This window comes from Heterodontus francisci, chromosome 20, assembly GCF_036365525.1.
Source record: "Heterodontus francisci isolate sHetFra1 chromosome 20, sHetFra1.hap1, whole genome shotgun sequence".
NCBI lineage: Eukaryota > Metazoa > Chordata > Chondrichthyes > Heterodontiformes > Heterodontidae > Heterodontus > Heterodontus francisci.
The window spans coordinates 58,313,524-58,334,774 of NC_090390.1; the positions used below are offsets into that span (position 1 = coordinate 58,313,524).

Consider the following 21,251-nt stretch of genomic DNA (forward strand, 5'->3'; position numbering starts at 1 on the left):
TGTTGGGAGGCCTGTAGTAAACCCCCAACATCGTGACTCCACCCTTCCTATTCCTGAGCCCCACCCATATTGCCTCTCTGCATGACCCCTCTGAGGTGTCCTACCGCAGTACAGCTGTGATTTTCTCCTTAACCAGTAATGCAACTCCCCCACCCCTTTTACATCCCCCTCTATCCCGCCTGAAGCTTCTAAAGCCTGCAACATTTAGCTGCCAATCCTGCCCTTCCCTCAACCAAGTCTCTGTAATAGCAACGACATCATATTTCCAAGTACTAATCCAAGTTCGAAGTTCATCTGCCTTACCTGTTATACTTCTCGCATTGAAACAAATGCACTTCAGACCACCATTCCCGCTGTGCTCAGCAACATCTCCCTGCCTGCTCTTCCTCTTCGTCCTACTGGCCTTAGTTACTATGTCCTCCTCATTTATTTCACTAGCTGTCCTACAGCTCTGGTTCCCACCCCCCTGCCACACCAGTTTAAACCCTCCCGAGTGACGCTAGCAAACCTTGCAGCCAGGATATTAGTGCCCCTCCAGTTTAGATGCAACCCGTCCTTCTTGTACAGGTCCCATCTGTCCCTGAAGAGAGCCCAATGGTCCAGATATCTGAAACCCTCCCTTCTACACCAGCTGTTCAGCCACGTGTTTAGCTGCACTATCTTCCTATTTCTAGCCTCACTGGCACGTGGCACAGGGAGTAATCCAGAGATTACAAGCCTAGAGGTCCTGTTTTTTAAACTTACTACCTAACTCCCTAAACTCCCCCTGCAGGACCTCATCACTCTTCCTGCCTATGTCATTGGTACCGATGTGTACCACAACGTCTGGCTGTTCACCCTCCCCCTTCAGAATGCCCCCTGTCCGTTCAGAGACATCCTTGACCCTGGCACCAGGGTGGCAACATACCATCCTGGAGTCTCTTTCACGTCCACAGAAGCATCTATCTGTGCCCCTGACTATAGAGTCCCCTATAACTATTGCTCTTCTGCGCTTTGTCCCTCCCTGCTGAACAACAATGCCAGCCGTGGTGCCACTGCTCTGGCTGCTGCTGTTTTCCCCTGATAGGCCATCCCTCCCAACAGTATCCAAAACAGTATACTTGTTCGAGAGGGGGCTAGCCACAGGGGATTCCTGCACTGACTGCCTGCCCCTTCTAGCGGTCACCCATCTATCTGCCAGCACCTTGGGTGTAACCACTTCTCTGAAACTCCTGTGTATGACGCTTTCCGCCACCTGCATGCTCCTAAGTGCATCCAGTTGCCGCTCCAACCGATCTGTGAGGAGCTGCAACTGGGTACACTTCCTGCAGATGTAGTCGCCCGGAACGCTGGAAGCGTCACGGACTTCTCACATCTCACAGGTGAAGCACTTCACCCCTCTAACTGTCATTTCTAGCACTAATTAGTTAATTAATATAACATAAATACTTATTAAATCCTTACTAAATTATGATACACAACTATATGGTCCCTAATGCTAGATTCCTACTATAAATATTAAATGCTGTCTAAAAACAGTAATCTCCTCCCTCTAGTTTAGTTACTCTATTTATTAGTCAGTTAATTAGTTTTTTTATCAACTTTTATCAGTTTTATTTTCAAATTCGGTACAGATTCCCTACCAGCCAATCAGGTCACAGCTTCCCTGTGACGTCACTTTTTCAGTTTTTTTTTCTTTTCTTTGTTCTTTTTTTTTGATGGCGGGAAAGTAATTAAGGTAGTTAAACAGCCAATTGTCAGGTATTTTCCTATCTTATTCTGAATTTACCTATGGCAAATGAGATGCACGAAGGCTCAGAATCTCGTCTACTCAAACAAGGTGAGATCTGAGTGGCAGCTGAGTTGTGAGGGAATGGGCAGCCATACTGTGAAGCTGTCTGCAGGCTGTGTCTTGAAGAAGTGACGCGATCAAGGCACTGCAGAGGGTGGGGCCAAAGTAAAGTGCTATTAATGGAAGGTGTCTCCCAGATTCACAGCAGCCAATGAAGGCTGGACAAGGTTCTTGAGAGGCTCTCACATTGGAGACATTATCTGGCTATGGGGATCAATGCTTTCAGACTTTGACTCTTCCAGTGACGAGGAGACTGGCACAGAAATGGAGATGCAGCCGCATGGCTGTGCAGTGGCCAGGGAGCTCCAGCGGATTGAGGAAGCCATTGGATGTGGACAAGGAGGATGCATGGAGGCAAGAGGGCAGCCTCATGATTGCAAAAGGTGCTACCCAGCTCAGTTTCCTGGGGGTGTCCAAGCACCAATGTCCACGAAGCCTGAGTCTTTCCAGGTAGGTGGTGGTGGAGCTGTGTGGTTCGCTGGAGTTGGAGTTGATACTAATAGGAAGTGGCAGATCCAAAGCCTGTAGCCTGAAAGGTGATGTTGGCACTCAACTTTTTCACCTGCATATCGTTGCAGGGATAGTCTGGAGATTTACATGGCATCTCTCAGTCAGCAGCCTATTGCTGCATAAAGGAGGCCACAGATGCCATGTGCCGTCGAGCTGGCCAAAACTGATAAGGCTTGTCAAACCAAAAGGGCAGTCGGCTTTGGGGTCATGGCTGGATTTCACCAGGTGGAGGGCATCATTGTACTCATGTGGCCATCAAGGTTTCCACAGCACAGCCAGGTGCCTTTGTGAACAGAAAGGTTTGCACTCCCTCAATGTTCAAGTTCTCTGTGACCACTCTCAGTGGATCATACAGGTGTGTGCAAGCTTTCACATGAGGACAAGTGCAAGGGGCCACCAAACCAAGAGGTGGCCTTGCTGACCTTTCATGAGATACTCTTAGCATCTCTCTCTATCCATCAGCACTATATGCCAAGGCCTTCTGTCAACACTGGCATCCATGAGGCCCTCATTTGATTCCACATCTGGTCATTGACAACTGTTGCATAAAAATAAATACGAGTTATTGTACAGTGAATAGCAAGACCTTTAACCTTTAAAGGCTTCTGTGTTAACCAATTAGTGAAACCCCAAATGCTAGTCCATGTATTTACAAGCTTGCTTACGGTCACTTATACGAGTACTCCCCCTGCACCTGGAGCTGTTGTGGAGGCAGGCTGCTGCCTTTCTTGTGTCAATGTATAAGATGGCCGTGGTCTGCGTCTTCTTGGTGCCTGAGACTGACTGGGGAGCTACCTGTCTTAGTCATCAGACCAGCATGAAGCATTGGCGTCACTGTCAAAGGGGTCAAGGATCTGCTTTCAGCTTTTGAAGCGCCTTGATAGGAGCCCCCATTGCCTTCAGCCCTGCCCTCCTCTGCCCTTTCAGGCCCCACATACAGTCACTTGGTTGCCTGGAGTGGTTCAGCTCCTGGCAATGGGCAGATGCGTGGCCAGCCCATCACACCCACCCATCGCTCCGTAGACTTCATGGATGAGACGATTCTATGGAGGTCTGTGCATACCCCCCTACATCCACTCGGTGCTATGCTCCATGTGTCTCACCATGAGGGTTGCCACTCCCTCAATGGAGGATGCCATACCCCCACATGCCAGAAATATGGAGCCACTCTTGGTATGGAAGGACTCCTCCATCATTTGCACATGGGATCTCACTGCCTCTGGAAACTCCAACAGATGTTCACATATTTGACGCTGCAGCTGAAGCATCTGCTGCTTTGCTGATGACACCTGAGGCTCATCATATGCTAGGAGCTGAGCATCGCTGGGCGTCTCCTCACTCCCCTGCAGGCAAGTGGTTGCAGCTGTCACTACCTCCATTACCTCCTCTAGCACTCTGCATTGCTGACAAGATTCTGGCACGCGTTCCATGTGCACAAGAAAGTCCACTGATGTGACTGTATCTGTGCTGGTGGGGGGTGCGCTGGAATAAAGTGGTACAGTGCCTTGAGATGGCATTGCATCTTATGAGCTTTCCAGTGTAGCAGCAGCCCTGGTCTCTTCCACAGCTGCTGCTGTACCCGGTAGAGAGACAAAATTTAAGTGAAACAGCTGCCCCTTCACCCAAGCCCGGCTGCCTCCCCTTGATCAGGAGCTTCCAGTGGCGTAAAGGTCCATGCAGGGTCGAGGAAATGATGAACACAACCATTGCTTTACTCACTCTCCATAACTTCCATTCCTGCTTCGGCCTCAGTGACAGGCTGCCCTGCCATGACCCATCCGATCTCCAAGGCTTCCTCCTTCATCGGCGTCATCATGGTGATGAAAGTCACTCCGGGGAGAATGTTATGCTGGCGATGGGGGTCTCAACTTCTGTGTAAGTGATGCCGACATCCCCACGTCACCTCTTTTCCGTAAGGCCTGCCAAATTTAGTGCCAACCAGGCACTTAAGTGGATGGCGGTGGGCCTTCTATAGGCTTTCGTACCCTGTCGCCCTAAGTCCCACAAAGGCAGTAGCTGTTGCTGGGGATGACCATGCTGGAGGCAGAAAAGCATCACTGGAGCCAGGTCTACTCACGTATGTCAGACAGTGAGGGGTGACACTGTAGGGGGGTTGTCAGCAGCAAGAGCAAGGGGATGGCCCTTTGTGCGGCCCTGCTTCCCAATGTTGAGTCCGTTGTTCAGGCACTGTTCCTTTGAACAAGGGACCGCCACGCCACGCCCACCCCCCCCCCCCCCCACCACCTAGAACCCGGAAGCAGCCGGCAATGTTTAACCTACTGTGCTTCCCGTGTGGCAACAGGGCTGCCTGCTGCATGGGTAATTGCGGCTGCAGTGGGAAGAAGCCCTTAATTGGGGGTTAATTGATCAGTTAAGGGCCTCAATTGGTGGTGGAGTGGAAAGGCTGTTTACAGGCCTTCCCGCCTCAGACTACATTTTGGTGGAGGCAGGATGGTGGTGACAAACCACACCCACCCCCCCACCCCACTCCCAGCCACCATCCCACCCAATTATATGCTCTCCCCACCTCTAAACCCACCGCAGGGAAGAGCATATAATTCCACACTCCATCTCTGGTTCATTGACACTCCCCAGCATTCTGAGCGTACTTCTTCTATAAGCACATACGTAGTATCACTCCTGTCTCATGGCCCAAGTGTGCTGGTCACTCTGAGGCGCTGTAAATGTGCAGCACCATGCTGTTGGAAGCAGCCATTCAGCTATCTCAATGCACCATTCACCCATCACTGACCATGGGATTTGGATGTGTGTGAAATAGGCACCTCAGTGTTGACATTGGTGCCTGGCGTTGCCCCATGCATGGGTCTAGCACCTGGCCTCACATTTCATGGGCACCTTTTAATTCATGCTGGGCTTTCAGTTTGCAATTCTAAACACCACTCATCTTTCTAGTTCGAAGCAGGTCATTATATCTCTTTTTGCACTGGATCCAGATTCTTGCAACCACCCCTTGGCTGCTTACAATGTCTGTCACCTCCAGCCATGCCTTCTTGTTGACGCTTTCTGGCCATCTCCTCCAGTCGATTGGTAACAGGAAATCTCCTTTTTCTGACTGCCTGCAGGAGTGCCTCCAGGGAGGTGTGGCTAAATCGTGGAGCAACCCAGTGACCATTATGCATGCTGAAGCCATTCCTCCACTGCCTCCATTGCTGTAGACCCCTCCCTTTTGCTTGTGTCTAAAGCTTGCCTGAATGCCTCACGTGTCTTCAAAAATGGTGCCTCCATGCGAGTTGCCGTCACTGGGACCCACCCACCACCATTAATTGGCTAGCTCTTCCGCCTGCTGGCCCTTAATTGGCTCTTCATGGTAAAATCTCATCGGAACGGCTGCCAACCTGCATTTCCGCCTAATGTCAGATCATCTTGCTGATTGATAAAATTCAGGCCATAAACTCAACCAGTAAACTTGCTCTAGCTTCATACTTGAAATTTATAGTATTATTTGAAGCCCTCAAGTATATTATAATCTGGTCAGCATGCCAAACCATGTTTGTGTACAGAAGATCCTCAATTTAATTCCCTATATAGTCACTTCGACAATTGATTTTACAGAACTGGCATCAAACTCATGGATCCATATCAACCTACCTCATCTCAACAACCTCTTGCCTACTTTCATCATACTTCCTCTTCCAGTCTGCCGTTTCTCTTTCCTGAGCAACAATCTGGAACAATGAGAGAAAACGTACACAACTGAGGAACCATATAAGAAAAGATTCAGAGCATGTTTAGGTTAAAACAAAAGTTGACGTTAGGGCAGAAATGCATAGAAACAAGGTAAAGAGGGTCAAGAAACAAACAAACAAAATTAATTTTCTTTTTAAAAATTTGTTCAAAAGATACAAACAGCTCTTCAGTAAAAACATTAAATAAATATAATGAATTACTAAGTTAAACAAACTTATCCAACATACATGTATGGACACAGAAAGACACACACACTCTCACAGATGTTTAGTCCAAGGTGAATGAGCTACCTCCTCTCTAGCTGTTCTCAGAGCAGAATCCAAATCCCTTTGGTTGTAGCGATGTCCATCTGCTTGAATGTCATCAACCTCACTGTCACCAGTTCTCGAGTACAGTGCGCCCTTTGTGATGGGAGTGTCCATTGATGGTGTACTGTCTCTTTGCTACAGCAAATGCAAACACAAAAAAAAACGTTTACATGGAGAGCATATAGTATCACTTTTGACTTAAAAGCTGTGGAAAAAATAAGACACTGCCTTGCAAGGTCAAATTTCTGGAACACTGTAAAAGTTAAGTTAATCAGGTTTAAATTAACATCGGGTCAAAGTGCCATTCTAATATTGTTGCTAGAGAATTACATTAGTGAGCATGGTGGGGAATGCATAATGAAATGTCAAAAGTTATATTGTCGGAACAGTGTAAACTTCAACTTAATCTAAAATAACCTCGAAGCCATGTGTTTGCAGAAGTCATCTGTAAGAGCACGGGAACCAAATGTTCAAATTTAGACAGTTCAAAAAGAACCACCTCAATATATCTGTACCTCATTCTATTTAAGTATTTGTTTAACAAGTCCAAAAATAAAATAGCTCACTTTTAGTATTTCTACAAATAGTTTTTGCATGCGTTGAGGCATCAAGTGATTGCTGCTGAATTGACAATGGTCAAGCAATACTTACTGATAAACATTGACAGAATCTTGTTTATTCTATTAAGCAGGAGTGACTGAAAGCAATGTGGCACATAACCATTTTGCAATTGCCTTGGAATGTAGTTTAGCAATCAAGTTACTCATTAACTGAGAGTCAATGGGAAAGTGTTGAACCCCTTCAGTACCAAATAACCTTTTGTTAAACATTTCTGATGCAACAGATGGGACACTGGGATTTCCTGTTTTCTACTTTGGCTGCAAAACTTGAGAAACGTGCAGAAACCTAAATATTTTGTAGTTTTAAATTACATTTATAAATTGTAGAAGAGCAATTTTGGACAGCATGATTTACCATTGATTTTTAAAGATTTTTTGTCTTAATCGAAAATTTGTGAAATGAAACAAACCTGAACATAATTTATTGTATACAAGTACAATTTAAATCATGAGCAAATGAACCATAGAGTCATTATGACACAAAAGGAGGCCATTCGTCCCATCGAGTTCATGCTGGCTCTCTGTGGAGCAAACCAGTCAGTCCCATTCCCCCACTCTAGCCCTGTAGCACTGCAAGTTTATTCTCAAGCGCCCATCCAATTTCCTTTTGAAATCGTTCAAAATCTCCACTTCCAGTGCTCTCATAGCCAGCAAGTTCCATGTCATTACCACTCGCTGCGTAAAGAAGTTCTTCCTCACATCCCCTTGTATCTCCTGCCCAAAACCTAAAATCTATGTCCCCTAGCCCCCGTACCATTAGTTTTTCTTTGTCTATCTTATCTAAATCTGTCATAATCTGGTGCACATCTATCAAATCTCCCAACAAACTTCTTTGCTCCAAGGAGAACAACTCAAACATGTCCAACCTGACCTTGTAGCTCCACTTCCTCATCCCTGGAACCATTCTGGTAAACCTTCTCTGCACCCTTTCAATGGACCCCCACATCCTTCCTAACATGTGGTGACCAGAACTGGATGCAATACCCTAGTTATGGCCTAACCAGAGCTGTGATCTGTGATTTCCCTGCAGATTTGCTGCTCTCTCTCTCACTATTTGGAGGCCTATAGAATACCTGCAGTGATGTGATCACACCCTTTTTGTTTCTCATCTCTAACCAAATGGATTCTGTTTTTGCCCCCTCAAGGACATCCTCCCTTTCCAACATGACAATGTCTTCCCCAATCAGTATTGCCATCCCACTGCCCTTTTTTCCCCTTCCCCATCGTTTCTGAACATTTTGTATCCTTGAATATTAAGCGCCCCATTCTCACAATTTTTAAGCCACATTTCTGTTATTGCCACTATATCATATTCCCACATGGCTATTCGTTCTTGTAGCTCACAGACCTTATTCACCACACTTTGTGCATTTGCATACATGCATTGTAAACCTGTCTTTGTATTCCTCATAGTCTTTCTTAGTCTGCTCTTATCTAATATGATTCTATTTTCCCCTCCAGTACTATCCAACACTCTCACTCCTTTATGCACCTTATTCCTTTCTTCTTCTAAACGATGGTGCCCACTCCCCTGGCAATTTAATTTAAACCCTCCCCAACCACAGTAGATTTTGGAGAAATAAAAGAATTACAAGCAAGACGAATAATAAATCCAAATTAGTACAGTCAGCAGACAACATAAAAGCGGAATTTGACAAATTCTAGTTTTACAAAGCCAGACAACAGAACAATAAAAGAAAACACAGTTCTATTTTAAAACAGTGTTTTATATTTCATTTCACCTTTGGTTTAGAAAACCATGAAACAGTAGCTACATGTGATACCCGAACTACAAATGAAACATAAATTTAAAGAATTAATATAAGAAAATGCAGCTGGCTTCTGCCCATCCCTGCTACAAATATTGTGTACCAGGAGTACAATTAAGAATCCAAAAGTGATGCTACAATTATAAAGTTGTTTTTGCTTCCTTGAGGGAGCATTACGTTACAGTACCGGCATGAGAAGTCAGCATGAAGGCAAGGGTAAGAAGGAAGAAGCTATTGGATTCACATTTATCTTACTTCACAAAAGTTAGAGAGAGGAATAGGAACTAAGTCACAGCTTAGTCAAGTAATCACCTGAAAAGTTAATTAGAATGGCTTTGGAAAATCAAAGCAGAAGCAAGTTATGGGTGTCTTTGCATTGCTTTGGTTTTGACTTTCACATACAGAATAAAAACCAATAATAAGAAAATGTCTTCCATTATTGCCACCTCAAGTACCTGGATGATGAATGATTTTTTTTTAGTTATACAGCAGACGGTGCTTTTTAAATCTATATATGTGTATAAATTGTACGGTGTGCAATTATTTAAAATGCACTAATTATAACACCCAATAAATCCTTGGGCTTTGTGCCAATATGTTTCTATGGGCTGGATTTTACGTCGGGCAGACGGGAGCTGGCCACTGACGTAAAAGTCGGTGGCGAAACCGCTTCCGCCCGGCCTGGGGATCTGACCCACATTTTACAGGTCCCCGGGCTTTAATTGTTCCGAAGCAGGACTTCCACCCGCTTGAGGGAGGAAGTCCCACCTGATTGAGCTGCTGGCCACTGCTGAGACTGCAGCCCAGCCGAGGACATGGAGCCAGGACTACAGGTAAGATTGCCTCGCGGGTGTGATCGGTCGCGTCTCAGCCAGGCAGGGGTGGCACTCAATCAGACACCCTGTGCCCATTTGTCCACCACCCCCCACCCCTGGCCTACGTAAAGTGGGGCGGAGGCAGGAGCGGGTCAGGAAGGCCCCCCCGGAGTCTCCCACTCAATTTTACGCCACCCCCCTACCCCCGCTGCCCCCACCACCATCCAGCTCGCTGGGGTGGTGTAAAATTCGGCCTATGTTTCTATGTTTCATTTTCCCAAATGGAGCTTTATTTCTGCATTAGGCACTATCCTTTAGAAAATTAAAATAAAACTCTCAAAAGATATCCAATTTTGCACATTTTCAGCAAGTTAAGCCAAACCAACAGAAGGCACCAAACTGATAATTCCAACCCCAAAATAAAGCCAAATGAAAATTGCATCATAACTAAAACTAATTTCCATATTCTAATAAAATTGCGACAATCTAGTTTTTTTGGGAAAATGTGCAGCAAGTTAAATACTTTTGGACCCAAAGACGTTCTTGAGAAAGATTTCGCTTTGATCTTTACTGGAATTCTAGCTGTCGTCTCAGACAGTCATTTTTAAAATTCAAACACAATTTTATTGCATATGCATTGTATAACAAAATATTGTTACGTCCAATTGCTGTATGTATTGATTGTGATATTATTGTACAATGTTATAAAACAGATTATTGATATTGGGGAAAGGTCCTAATCTAACTCTTACTTGCAAGTGTGAACCAAAACTGGCCCATTGTCTTCGGGCTGTATTCCTTCCTCTGATCTGCGAGCATGCAGATAAGTGAAAGTAACTGAAGAAAGTGACAATGGTAACAAAACTTTCAACAAACCTGGATAATAATTGTACCTCAGCTATTTCTAGTATGCACACAACAATTTTGACTTCATTTACATTTCATTCTAAATCATGTGTTAGCCAGTTGGAGAAAATAAACATAAATTTCTGCCACATATTTACATGATTTAAAAAAAAAACAATGACTATTGCAAAGGTAATTCAATCTCGTGTATTTTGAATTTTACCCCTCTACCGCATCATTTAAAAAAGGATAAGTGACACTGAAAATGATAACACAAAAGGCCTGATTACCTACATTAGTGAGTTTTAATTTGACACAAAAGGAAGAAATGATTATTGGATTTCTAACACCTTATATCGACGTATGTCAGTCACAGATTTAATGATCTAGTTCTTTGTTAATTATACATCCTATCCAGGTGCTCTGAGGAATATAGTGGTGCTTTTATATTGGACTATGCCTGGAACTATTTTTATAATATATCATGTGACAGAAATGAAAGATGTTACCATTGTAAGAGACTTTAGCCACAAAATTTGGTTGAGTAATTTTTGTATTTCTGGCACCATGGGTGTTGTTTCAGGACCAAAATGGCATCTGCGATGCGTGCACACACTTATGGACATGATATTGATAAGACAGTTGGGACGAGTGCTGGGAGCGTGCTCCAGATTTATGCAGCGTAGACAGATTGAGACATCAGTCAGTCTGTAACTCTGGTTCGACGGCAACGGTGTAATTTTCAACCTGAACACTCTAACGAATGCCCTCTCTTAATCTTGCACAACTGAACAGGAGCACAGCAGCAGGAAGGAGCCCCCACCATTGGTACTTAAAAGGATGATCAACTATTTTCAAATAAATTGTTGGTTAATTTCTGCTGGCTGTTGCTGAGTTTGTAGAAGTGTTTGATGGCTTGTGCTGCGAGTTAAAATTGTTGAATTCTACAGGGAATGGTGTCACTGATTGCCTTGGTTCTGACTTCAAGGATTCTGTCCAGCCCACTTGCTCCCAGACATGGGCGCTGTAGTTTGTACCTTCCTTGGCTTGAAGCATGGCAGACAGAATCAGTAGTGGCAACACAGAGCAGGACAAGCTGCTGCAACGGAGGAGGAGAAGTAGGAGAAGTGGAAGAAGCGCTCTCAGCAAGAATCCTAAGCTGCCAATAGTCTTCAGGGAGCAATCTTCCTACTTTAACCTCAGCAAGGTAGAATGCATCAGATGTTACTGCTTCCCCAAGAAAGTGCTCACTGAAATTTGCCACCTGTTGCAGCCTGAAATGCAGCCTCAGAGCAGAGCAAGGATGGCATTGCCTGTGGCCGTGAAAGTGACTGTGGCCAAGAACATTTGTCTGTTGGGTTCCTACCAGGCCAGAGCAGACAATATTTGCAAATTTCCCAGTTTGCCATTCGCTGTAAAATAAAGGGAGATCACAAGTTTCTGCTTAAAAAGACAGCCAAATACATCTCATTCAATCTTGCCAGAGAGAAGCAGGCAGAGCGAGCATGCTGCTTCGCAAGGATTGTTGCAAAGTGCTGCAAGGTGCCATTGACCACACAAACGCCACTTTGCGGACGCCGCGTGTATACTCAGAGAAGTACCACAACTGGAAGCCATTCCACTCCCTCAATGTGAGATCATACTCATGCAGGGCAGTGGCAGATATCCTGGCAGCAACTGCAATGCCTTATTTCTGTGACAGTCCACGGCACCATCAGTATTTGAGCCACTGTGAGAAACCAGAGGGTGGCTACTGGGCAACAAGGACTATTTGTTGATCGCTTGGTTCATGGCTCCAGTGCACAACTCAGGCACACGTAGGCAGCATATAACGATAGCCATGCTGCCACACAAAATGTGATCAAGCAGACCATTAAGGTGCATAAACAATGCTTTGGCTGCCTGAACTGCTCTGGAGGAGCTCTGCAGTACTCGCCAAGGCGTGAGTTATTTGCTGCATCCTGCACAATCTCGCAATCATGAGGGCACAGCCCTTGCCACCTGGTATAAGGCAAATGAGGAGGAGGCAGTGGGGTAGTGGTAATGTCACTAGACTAGTAACCCAGAGCCCCAGGCTAATGCTCTGCGGACATGGGTTTAAATCCCACCATGGCTGCTGGTGGAATTTGAATTCAATAAATTTGGAATGAAAAGCTCGTCTAGTCCTGGCCATGAAACCATTGTCGATTGTTGTAAAAACCCATCTGGTTCACCAGTGTCCTTTACGGAAGGAAATCTGCTCTCCTTACTCTGTCTGGCCTACATGTGACTCCAGACCCACAGCAATGTGGTTGACTCTTAAACGCCCTCTGAAAAGGCCCAGCAAGCCACTCAGTTGTATCAAACCGCTACAAGGTCTAAGAAGAGGAATGAAACCAGACAGACCATCTGGCATTAACCTAGGCACCGGAAACAACACCGCCAAACCCAGCCCTGTCAACCCTGCAAAGTCTTCCTTACTAACATCTGGTGGGCTGGTGACAAAATTGAGAGAACTGTCCCACAGACTAGTCAAGCAACAGCCTGCACAGTAATACTCACCGAATCATACCTTGAGACAACGTCCCAGACACCATCATCATCCTGGTGGGAAAGGACATACTCACTAGAGGTGGCTGCACAATGGTATCCAGTCAGAAGGGAGTTGCCCAGGGAATCCTCATCATTAAATCCAGACCCTATGGAGCCTCATGGCATCAGGTCAAACATGGGGCGAAGAAACCTCCTGCTGATTACCACCTACCGCACACCCCGTTGGCTGATGAATCAGTGCTCTTCCAATTGGTGTTCAACATGGAGAGGGTATCAAGGGCACAAAATGTACTCTGGATGGGGGACTTCAATCTCCATCACCAAGAGTGATGGACTACTACTGACCGAGCTGGCTGAGTCCTAAAGAACATAGCTGCTAAACTGGGTCTGCGGCAGGTGGTGAGGGAACCAACAAGAGGGAAAAACCTACATGACCTCGGCCTCACCAATCTATCCTCTATCATGTTGTGTGGCATGACCACCACGCTAAATGGGATAGATTTTGAACAGACCTCGCAACTAAAAACTGGGCATCCATGTTGTGGGCCATCAGCAGCAGCAGAATTGTATTCAACCACAATCTGTAACCTCATGGCCTGGCATATCCCCCACTCTACCATTACCATCAAGCAGGGGGACCAACCCTGGTTCAATGAAGAGTGCAGGAGGGCATACCTAAAAATGAGGTGTCAGCCTGGTGAAGCTACAACACAGGACTATTTGCATGCCAAATAACAGAAGTAACAATCAAAAGACAGGACTAAGTGATCCCACAATCAACGGATCAGGTCTAAGCTCTGAAATCCTGCCACAACCAGTCGTGAATGGTGGTGGATAATGAAACAACTGACAGGAGGAGGAAGCTCCAAAAATATCCCATCCTCAAAGATGGGGGAGTCCAGCGCATCAGTACAAAAGACAAGGCTGAAGTATTTGGATCCAACTTCAGCCAGAAGTGCCAAGTGGATGATCCACCTCGGCCTCCTCCTGAGGTCCCCACCATCACAGATGCCAGTCTTCAGCCAATCCGATTCACTCCACGTGATATCAAGAAACAGCTGAAGGCACTGGATACTGCAAACGCTACTAGCCCTGATAACATTCCAGCAATTGTACTGAACAGTTGTGCTCCAGAACAGCCATGCCCCTAGACAAGCTGTTCCAGTACAGCTACAACACTGGCATCTACCCAACAATGTGGAAAATTGCCCAGATATGTCCTGTGCACAAAAAGCAGGACAAATCCCAACCCGGTCAATTACCGCCCCATCAGTCTATTCTCAATCATCAGCAAAGTGATGGAAGGTGTCATCGACAGTGCAATCAAGCAGCACTTGCTCAGTAATAACCTGCTCACTGACGCTCAGTTTGGGTTCCTCCAGGGCTACTTAGCTCCTGACCTCATTACAGTCTTTGTCCAAACATGGACAAAAGAGCTGATCTCCAGGAGGTGAGGTGAGAATAACTGCCCTTGACATGAAGGCAGCATTTGACATCAAGGAGCCCTAGCAAAATTGGAGTCAATGGGAATCGGGGGAAAACTCTCTGCTGGTTGGAGTCATACCTAGCAGAAAGGAAGATGGTTGTGATTGTTGGAGGTCAATCAGCTTTATTCGTTCATGGGATGTGACTGTCACTGGCTAGGCCAGCATTTATTGCTCATCCCTAATTGCCCTTGAGAAGGTGGCAGTGAGCTGCCTTCTTGAACCGCTGCAGTCCACGTGGGATAGGTGCATGAACAGTGCTGTTAGGAAGGGAGTTCCAGGATTTTGACTTAGCAACAGTGCAGGAACGGTGATATAGTACCAAGTCAGGATAGTGTGTGATTTGGAGGGGAACTTGCAAGTGGTGGTGTTCCCATACATCTGCTGCTCTTGTCCTTCTAGGTGGTAGAGGTCGTGGGTTTGGAAGATGCTGTCTAAGGAGCCTTGATGCGTTGCTGCAGTGCATCTTGTAGATGGTACACACTGCTGCCACCGTGTGTTGGTGGTGGAGGAAGCGAATGTTTGTGGATGGGGTGCCAATCAAGTGGGCTGCTTTGTCCTGGATGGTGTCAAGCTTTTTGAGTGTTGTTGGAGCTGCATCCATCCAGGCAAGTGGACAGTATTCCATCACACTCCTGACTTGTGCCTTGTAGATGGTGGAACAGGCTTTGGGGAGTCAGGTGGTGAGTTACTCGTCACAGGATTCCTAGCCTCTGACCTGCTCTTGTAGCCACGGTATTTATATGGCTACGCCAGTTCAGTATCTGGTCAATGGTAGCCCCTAGGATGTTGATAGTGGGGGTTCAGCAAACATAATGTCATTGAATGTCAAGGGGAGATGATGAGATTCTCTCTTGGTTGAGATGATCATTGCCTGGCACGTGTGGCGCGAATATTACTTGCCACTTATCAGTCCAAGCCTGGATATTGTCCAGGTCTTGCTGCATTTTTACATGGACTGCTTCAGTATCTGAGGAGTCATGAATGGTGCTGAACATTGTGCAATCAGCGAAAATCCCCACTTCTGAACTTATGATTGAAGGAAGGTCATTGATGAAACAGCTGAAGATGGCTGGGCCGTGGACACTATCCTGAGGAACTCCTGCAGTGATGTCCTGGAGCTGAGATGATTGACCGACAACAACTACAACCGTCCTCCTTTGCATTAGATATGACTCCAACCAGTGGAGAGCTTCCCCCCTGATTCACACTGACTCCAGTTTTGCTTGGGCTCCTTGATGCCAAACTCGGTCAAATGATGCCTTGATGGGTGACCACCAGGTAGTCGAAGAGAACCAGGCAGGTAGTGCAGGAGTCCCCTGATATGATCTCACTTGCTAATCGGTTTTCCATTTTGGATACTGGTGAGGGTGATGGTTCCTCATAGGAGTGCAGTCAGAGCCAAGTTTGTGGCTCAGCTGCACAGCAGGGAAGAAGAGGAGTGGAAGTGCATTAGTGATAGGGATTCATTAGTTCGGGGAACAGACAGGCGTTTCTGCGGCACCAGACATGACTCCCTAATTGCATGTTGCTTTGCTGGTGCCAGGATCAAGGATGTCACAGAGAGGCTGCAGGACATTCTTCTGGGGAAGGGTGACCAGCCAGAGGTCGCGGTCCACATTGGTACCAATGACATAGGTAAGAAGGGGGATGAGGTCCTTAAAGCAGGTTTTAGGGAGCTAGGAAGATTAAAAAACAGGACCTCAAAAGCAGTAATCTCAGGATTACACCCAGTCCCATGTGCAAGTGAGCATAGGAATAGGAGAATTGAGCGATTGAACACGTGGCTGGAGAACTGGTGTAGGAGGGAGGGCATCAGATTTCTGAGACATTGGGATCGGTTCTGGGCAGGTGGGACCTGCACAAGATGGACGGGTTGCATCTTAGCAGGACTGGGACGAATATCCTAGCCGGGAGGTTTGCTGGGGCTGTTGGGGAGGGTTTAAACTAAATTAGATTAGATTAGAGATACAGCACTGAAACAGGCCCTTCGGCCCACCGAGTCTGTGCCGACCATCAACCACCCATTTATACTAATCCTACACTAATCCCATATTCCTACCAAACATCCCCACCTGCCCCTGTATTTCCCTACCACCTACCTATACTAGTGACAATTTATAATGGCCAATTTACCTACCAACCTGCAAGTCTTTTGGCTTGTGGGAGGAAACCGGAGCACCCGGAGAAAACCCACGCAGACACAGGGAGAACTTGCAAACTCCACACAGGCAGTACCCAGAATCGAACCCGGGTCCCTGGAGCTGTGAGGCTGCGGTGCTAACCACTGCGCCACTGTGTCGCCCTAAAATTGTCAGGGGGATGGGAACCTGAGAGGGAGATAAGATTGGAGAGAAGCAAAACTGGTAACTGGCAAGAGGTGTGGGAACCAGGAGCAAGTATTAGAGAGGAATACCAAGCAGCATAGAATATTGGGGGAAATAAGATGGCACAAGAGTAGGGAATAGTATGTTATTAGGTGGGGTCAGAGTAAGAGAGGGTTAAGGAGAGCATTGCAGTGCTGGAAAGAAAGGATGTCCCAAAGGGGTCAAGGGCAGAATCTACTTGGCTAGAGCTAAGGAAGAAAAAAGGTGCAGTTACATTGCTCGGTGTTGTCTATAGGCCACCAGCTAGTGGGAAGGACACGGTGGAACAAATTTGCAGGGAAATTAAAGAGAGGTGCAAAAATTATAGGTTAGTTTTAATGGGGGACTTTAATTATCCAAATATAGACTGGGATAACAGTACTGTAAAGGGCACTGAAGGGCAAGAGTTCCCAGAGTGTGCTCAGGAAAATTTTCTACAACAGCTAGTCCAACGAGAAAGGAGACCTGGTTCTTGGGAATGAGATGGGCCAAGTGGATCAAATATCAGTGGGAGAGCATTTAGGGGATAGTGATCATTGTATCATAATGTTTAGGCTGACTATGAAAAAGGACAAAGGGCAATCCAGGGTGAAAATAATTAACTGGGGGAAGGCCAACTTCAATGGGGTACGAATGGAGCTGGGGTGAATAAATTGGAGTCAAAAGCTGGCAGGAAAACCGGTAGATGAACCATCAAAGAAGAGATAGCTCGGGCACAGTCAAGGTATGTTCCTTCAAAGGGGAAAAGTAGAGATTAAGATAAAGAAGAAAAAGTGTGCTTATGATAGATGCCAGGAAGAAAATAGTATTGAGAACCAGGCAGAATATAGATGAAATAAGAGAAGCAAAGAGAGAGCATGACAGGAGACTGGCAGCTAGCATTAAAGGAAATCCCAAAGTTTTTTATCGGCATATAAATAGTAAAAGGGTGGTAAAAGGAGGAGTGGGGCCGATTAGAAACCAGAAAGGGGATTTACACATGGAGGCAGAGGGCACAGCTGAGGTATTAAATGAATACTTTGCATCTGTCTTTACCAAGGAAGAAGATGCAACCCAGGCAATGTTGAAAGAGGAGGTAAGTCAGACACTAGAGGGGTTTAAAATTGATAAAGAGGAAGTATTAGATAGATTGTCTGAACTTAAAGTGGACGAAGCACCAGGGCCGGATGAGATCCGAAGCATCCAAGGGGCGGCACAGTGGCGCAGTGGTTAGCACCGCAGCCTCACAACTCCAGGGACCCGGGTTCGATTCTGGGTACTGCCTGTGTGGAGTTTGCAAGTTCTCCCTGTGTCTGCGTAGGTTTCCTCCGGGTGCTCCGGTTTCCTCCCACATGCCAAAGACTTGCAGGTTGATAGGTTAATTGGCCATTATAAATTGCCCCTAGTATAGGTAGGTGGTAGGGAAATATATAGGGACAGGTGGGGATGTGATAGGAATATGGGATTAGTGTAGGATTAGTATAAATGGGTGGTTGATGGTCGGCACAGACTCGGTGGGCCGAAGGGCCTGTTTCAGTGCTGTATCTCTAAACTAAAACTAAACATGCACAGGGAGGTGAGGGTGGAAATCGCAGAGGTGCTGGCCATAATTTTTCAGTCTTCCTTAGACTCAGGGGTGGTACCAGAGGACTGGAGTATTGCAAACGTTACACCCTTGTTCAAAAAAGGGTAGAAAGATAGGTCCAGCAACTACCGGCCAGTTAGTTTAACTTTGGTGGTGGGAAAACTTCTAGAAAAGATCATTCGGGACAAAATCAATTGTCACATGGACAAATGCGAGATAATTAAGGAAAGCCAGCATGGATTTCTTAAGGGTAAAATCATGTTTAACTAACTTGCTGGAGTTTTTTGAGGAGGTAACTGAGAGGGTTGATGAGGGCAATGCTGTTGATGTGGTGTACATGGACTTTCAAAAGGCATTTGATACAGTGCCACACAACAGACTTGTGAGCAAACTTGTAGATCATGAAATAAAAGGGACGGTAGCAACGTGGATGCAAAATTGGCTGAGTGACAGGAAACAAAGTAGTGGTTAATGGATGTTTTTCGGGCTGGAGGAAGGTTTGTAGTGGAGTTCCCCAGGGATCAGTGTTGGGACCTTTGCTTTTCCTGATATATATTAATGACCTAGACCTTGCTGTACAGGGCACAATTTCAAAGTTTGCAGATGATACAAAACTTGGAAGCATTGTGAACTGTGAGGAGTATATAGCGTAGAACTTCAAAAGGACATTGACAAGTTGGTGGAATGGGCAGACATATGGCAGATGAAGTTCAATGCAGAGAGATGTGAGGTGATTCATTTTGGTAGGAAGAACATGGAGGGAACAATTCTAAAGGGGGTGCAGGAGCAGAGGGACCTAGGTGCATATGTGCATAAGTCATTGAAGATGGCAGGACAGGTTGACAGAGTGGTTAATAAAGCATACAGTATCCTGGACTTTATAAATAGTGGCATAGAGTACAAGAGCAAGGAAGTTATGTGGAACCTGTATAAGACAATATTCGTCCTTAGCTGGAGTATTGCATCCAATTCTGGGTGCCACACTTGAGGAAAGATGTGCGGGCATTGGAGAGAGTACAGAAGAGATCTGTACAGAAGGTTCCAGGGATGAGGAATTCCAGCTATGAAGATAGATTGGAGAAGTTAAGACTGTTTTCCTTGGAGAAGAGAAGGCTGAGAGGTGATTTCATAGAGGTATTCAAAATCATGAGGGGTCCGGACAGAATAGATAGAGAGACACTGTTTCCACTCGTGAAAGTATCGAAAACGAAAGGGCACAGATTTAAAGTATTTGGTAAGAGAAGCAAAAGTGACATGAGGAAAAACTTTTTCATGCAGCAAATGGTTAAGGTCTGTAATGCACTGCTTGAGAACGTGGTGGAGGCAGGTTCAATTGAAGCATTCAAAAGGGAATTAGACAGTTATATGAAAAGGAAGAATGTGCAGGGTTGTGGGGAGAAGTGCAGGGGAATGGAACTGACAGAGTTGCTCTTTCAGAGAACTGGTGTGGACATGATGGGCCGAATGGCCTCCTTCTGCATTGTAACAATTCTGTGATTCTGTGACTCTGTGATGTCAAGGGCAGTCACTTTCACCTGACCTCTTGAGTTCAGCTCTTTTGTCCATGATTGAACAAAGGCTCTAATGAGGTTGGGAGCTGGCCCTGGCTGAACCCAAACTGAGCGTCACTGAGCAGATTTTTGCAAAGCAAGTGCCGTTTGATAGCGCTGTTGACGATACATCTCCTCTTTCAGGTTGGGCAGCCTGCGATTGGCTCATCTGGCTGGAGTTCCTGTGAAAACAACCCCAATTCCCCATTTAGCAATAGTCCTACATCTTTCCTTCCCTCTGTTCACTGAAAAACACAGAGTCTGCTTGGCCACAATGCTAAACTAAGAAAACTCCAGGTTGTGTTTTTAGTTCATTTAAAATATGAACACAAATAATTCTGCCACTTTAAAATAGTTCACTTGCTACTTTTAAGGATACAACACAACCAGCTTTTAAACACACAGCCAAATTAAACCATGTTTGAGTCTATTGTCATGCAATGATGAAATTTATATAAATAATTTAGGATTTTGAGCTGAATAGCTGGGACTAATTTGCAGCATCCCAAACCACCCTCATAACTGAGTTAGTGCACTAACTCCTGGGGTTATTTCTTATGAAAATACTTTTCTTGCTGTCGTCTTAAACAATTGACTCCTTTTTCTTTTCTTTGAGGATTTCATTATTTAAGCTAGTTTCCCTCTTGAAAAAAAGAAAAATGTGTTCACTGGATTTTAATCGTGTTTTGGATGCAAATTGCTGATAACTGCTTACTCTGCTTATTCAGTTCGGACCTGTTTCATTGAAAGAATGCATTTTTACAATCTTAGAAGACTATTACCCAACATACCAACATTACAGAAGGACAGTGAGAAACCTTTGAAATGACAAAAGCAAAATACTGTGGATGCTGGAAATCTAAAAGAAGAATAGAAAATGCTGGAAATACTCAGCAGAAAGGCAACATTTGTGGAGAAAGAAATAAAGTTAACATTTCAGGTCAATAATAATCGTGTTTAATGCACTGCTATTCCAGGAACACCTACGTTGAAGTAGTTCTGCTCTTCCCTCTTACTGAATTTCCATTTGTCTCTTTTACCTTGTTCACCTTCATTGCTTTCTCTGTTTGATCTCAGTTCTGATGAAGGGTTATTGACCTGAAAAGTTAACTCTGTTTCCCTCTCCACAGATGCTGCCTGACCTGCTGAGTATTTCCAGCATTTTCTGTTTTTATTAAACTTTGAAATAAACTAGATTACTACTGCAATTACCACTTAACCTCCAGACCATAAAGTTATTAAACCAACCATAACTGAATAACTTAATGCAGTATCCAAAATGGAAAACCGATTAGTAAGTGAGATCATATCATGGGACTCCTGCACTACCTGCCTGGTTCTCTTCGAC

At 45.4% G+C, this 21,251-nt stretch overlaps 1 protein-coding gene across 9 annotated transcripts in view; it reads right to left on the bottom strand.

Moving 5' to 3' along the window:
- Positions 1–21,251, bottom strand: part of LOC137380660 (uncharacterized) — a 239,302-nt gene that overhangs the window by 32,755 nt on the left and 185,296 nt on the right. For 8 of the 9 annotated variants that reach the window (XM_068052842.1, XM_068052840.1, XM_068052838.1 and 5 more), the window contains 2 exons: positions 6,340–6,492; positions 5,951–6,027 (listed from right to left, as the gene is read on the bottom strand). In XM_068052842.1, coding sequence (XP_067908943.1) covers positions 5,951–6,027; positions 6,340–6,492 — 230 coding nt within the window. Of the gene's footprint in view, positions 1–5,949; positions 6,028–6,276; positions 6,493–21,251 lie in introns of those variants that run through there. The other variant, XM_068052844.1, reaches the window with a different exon arrangement.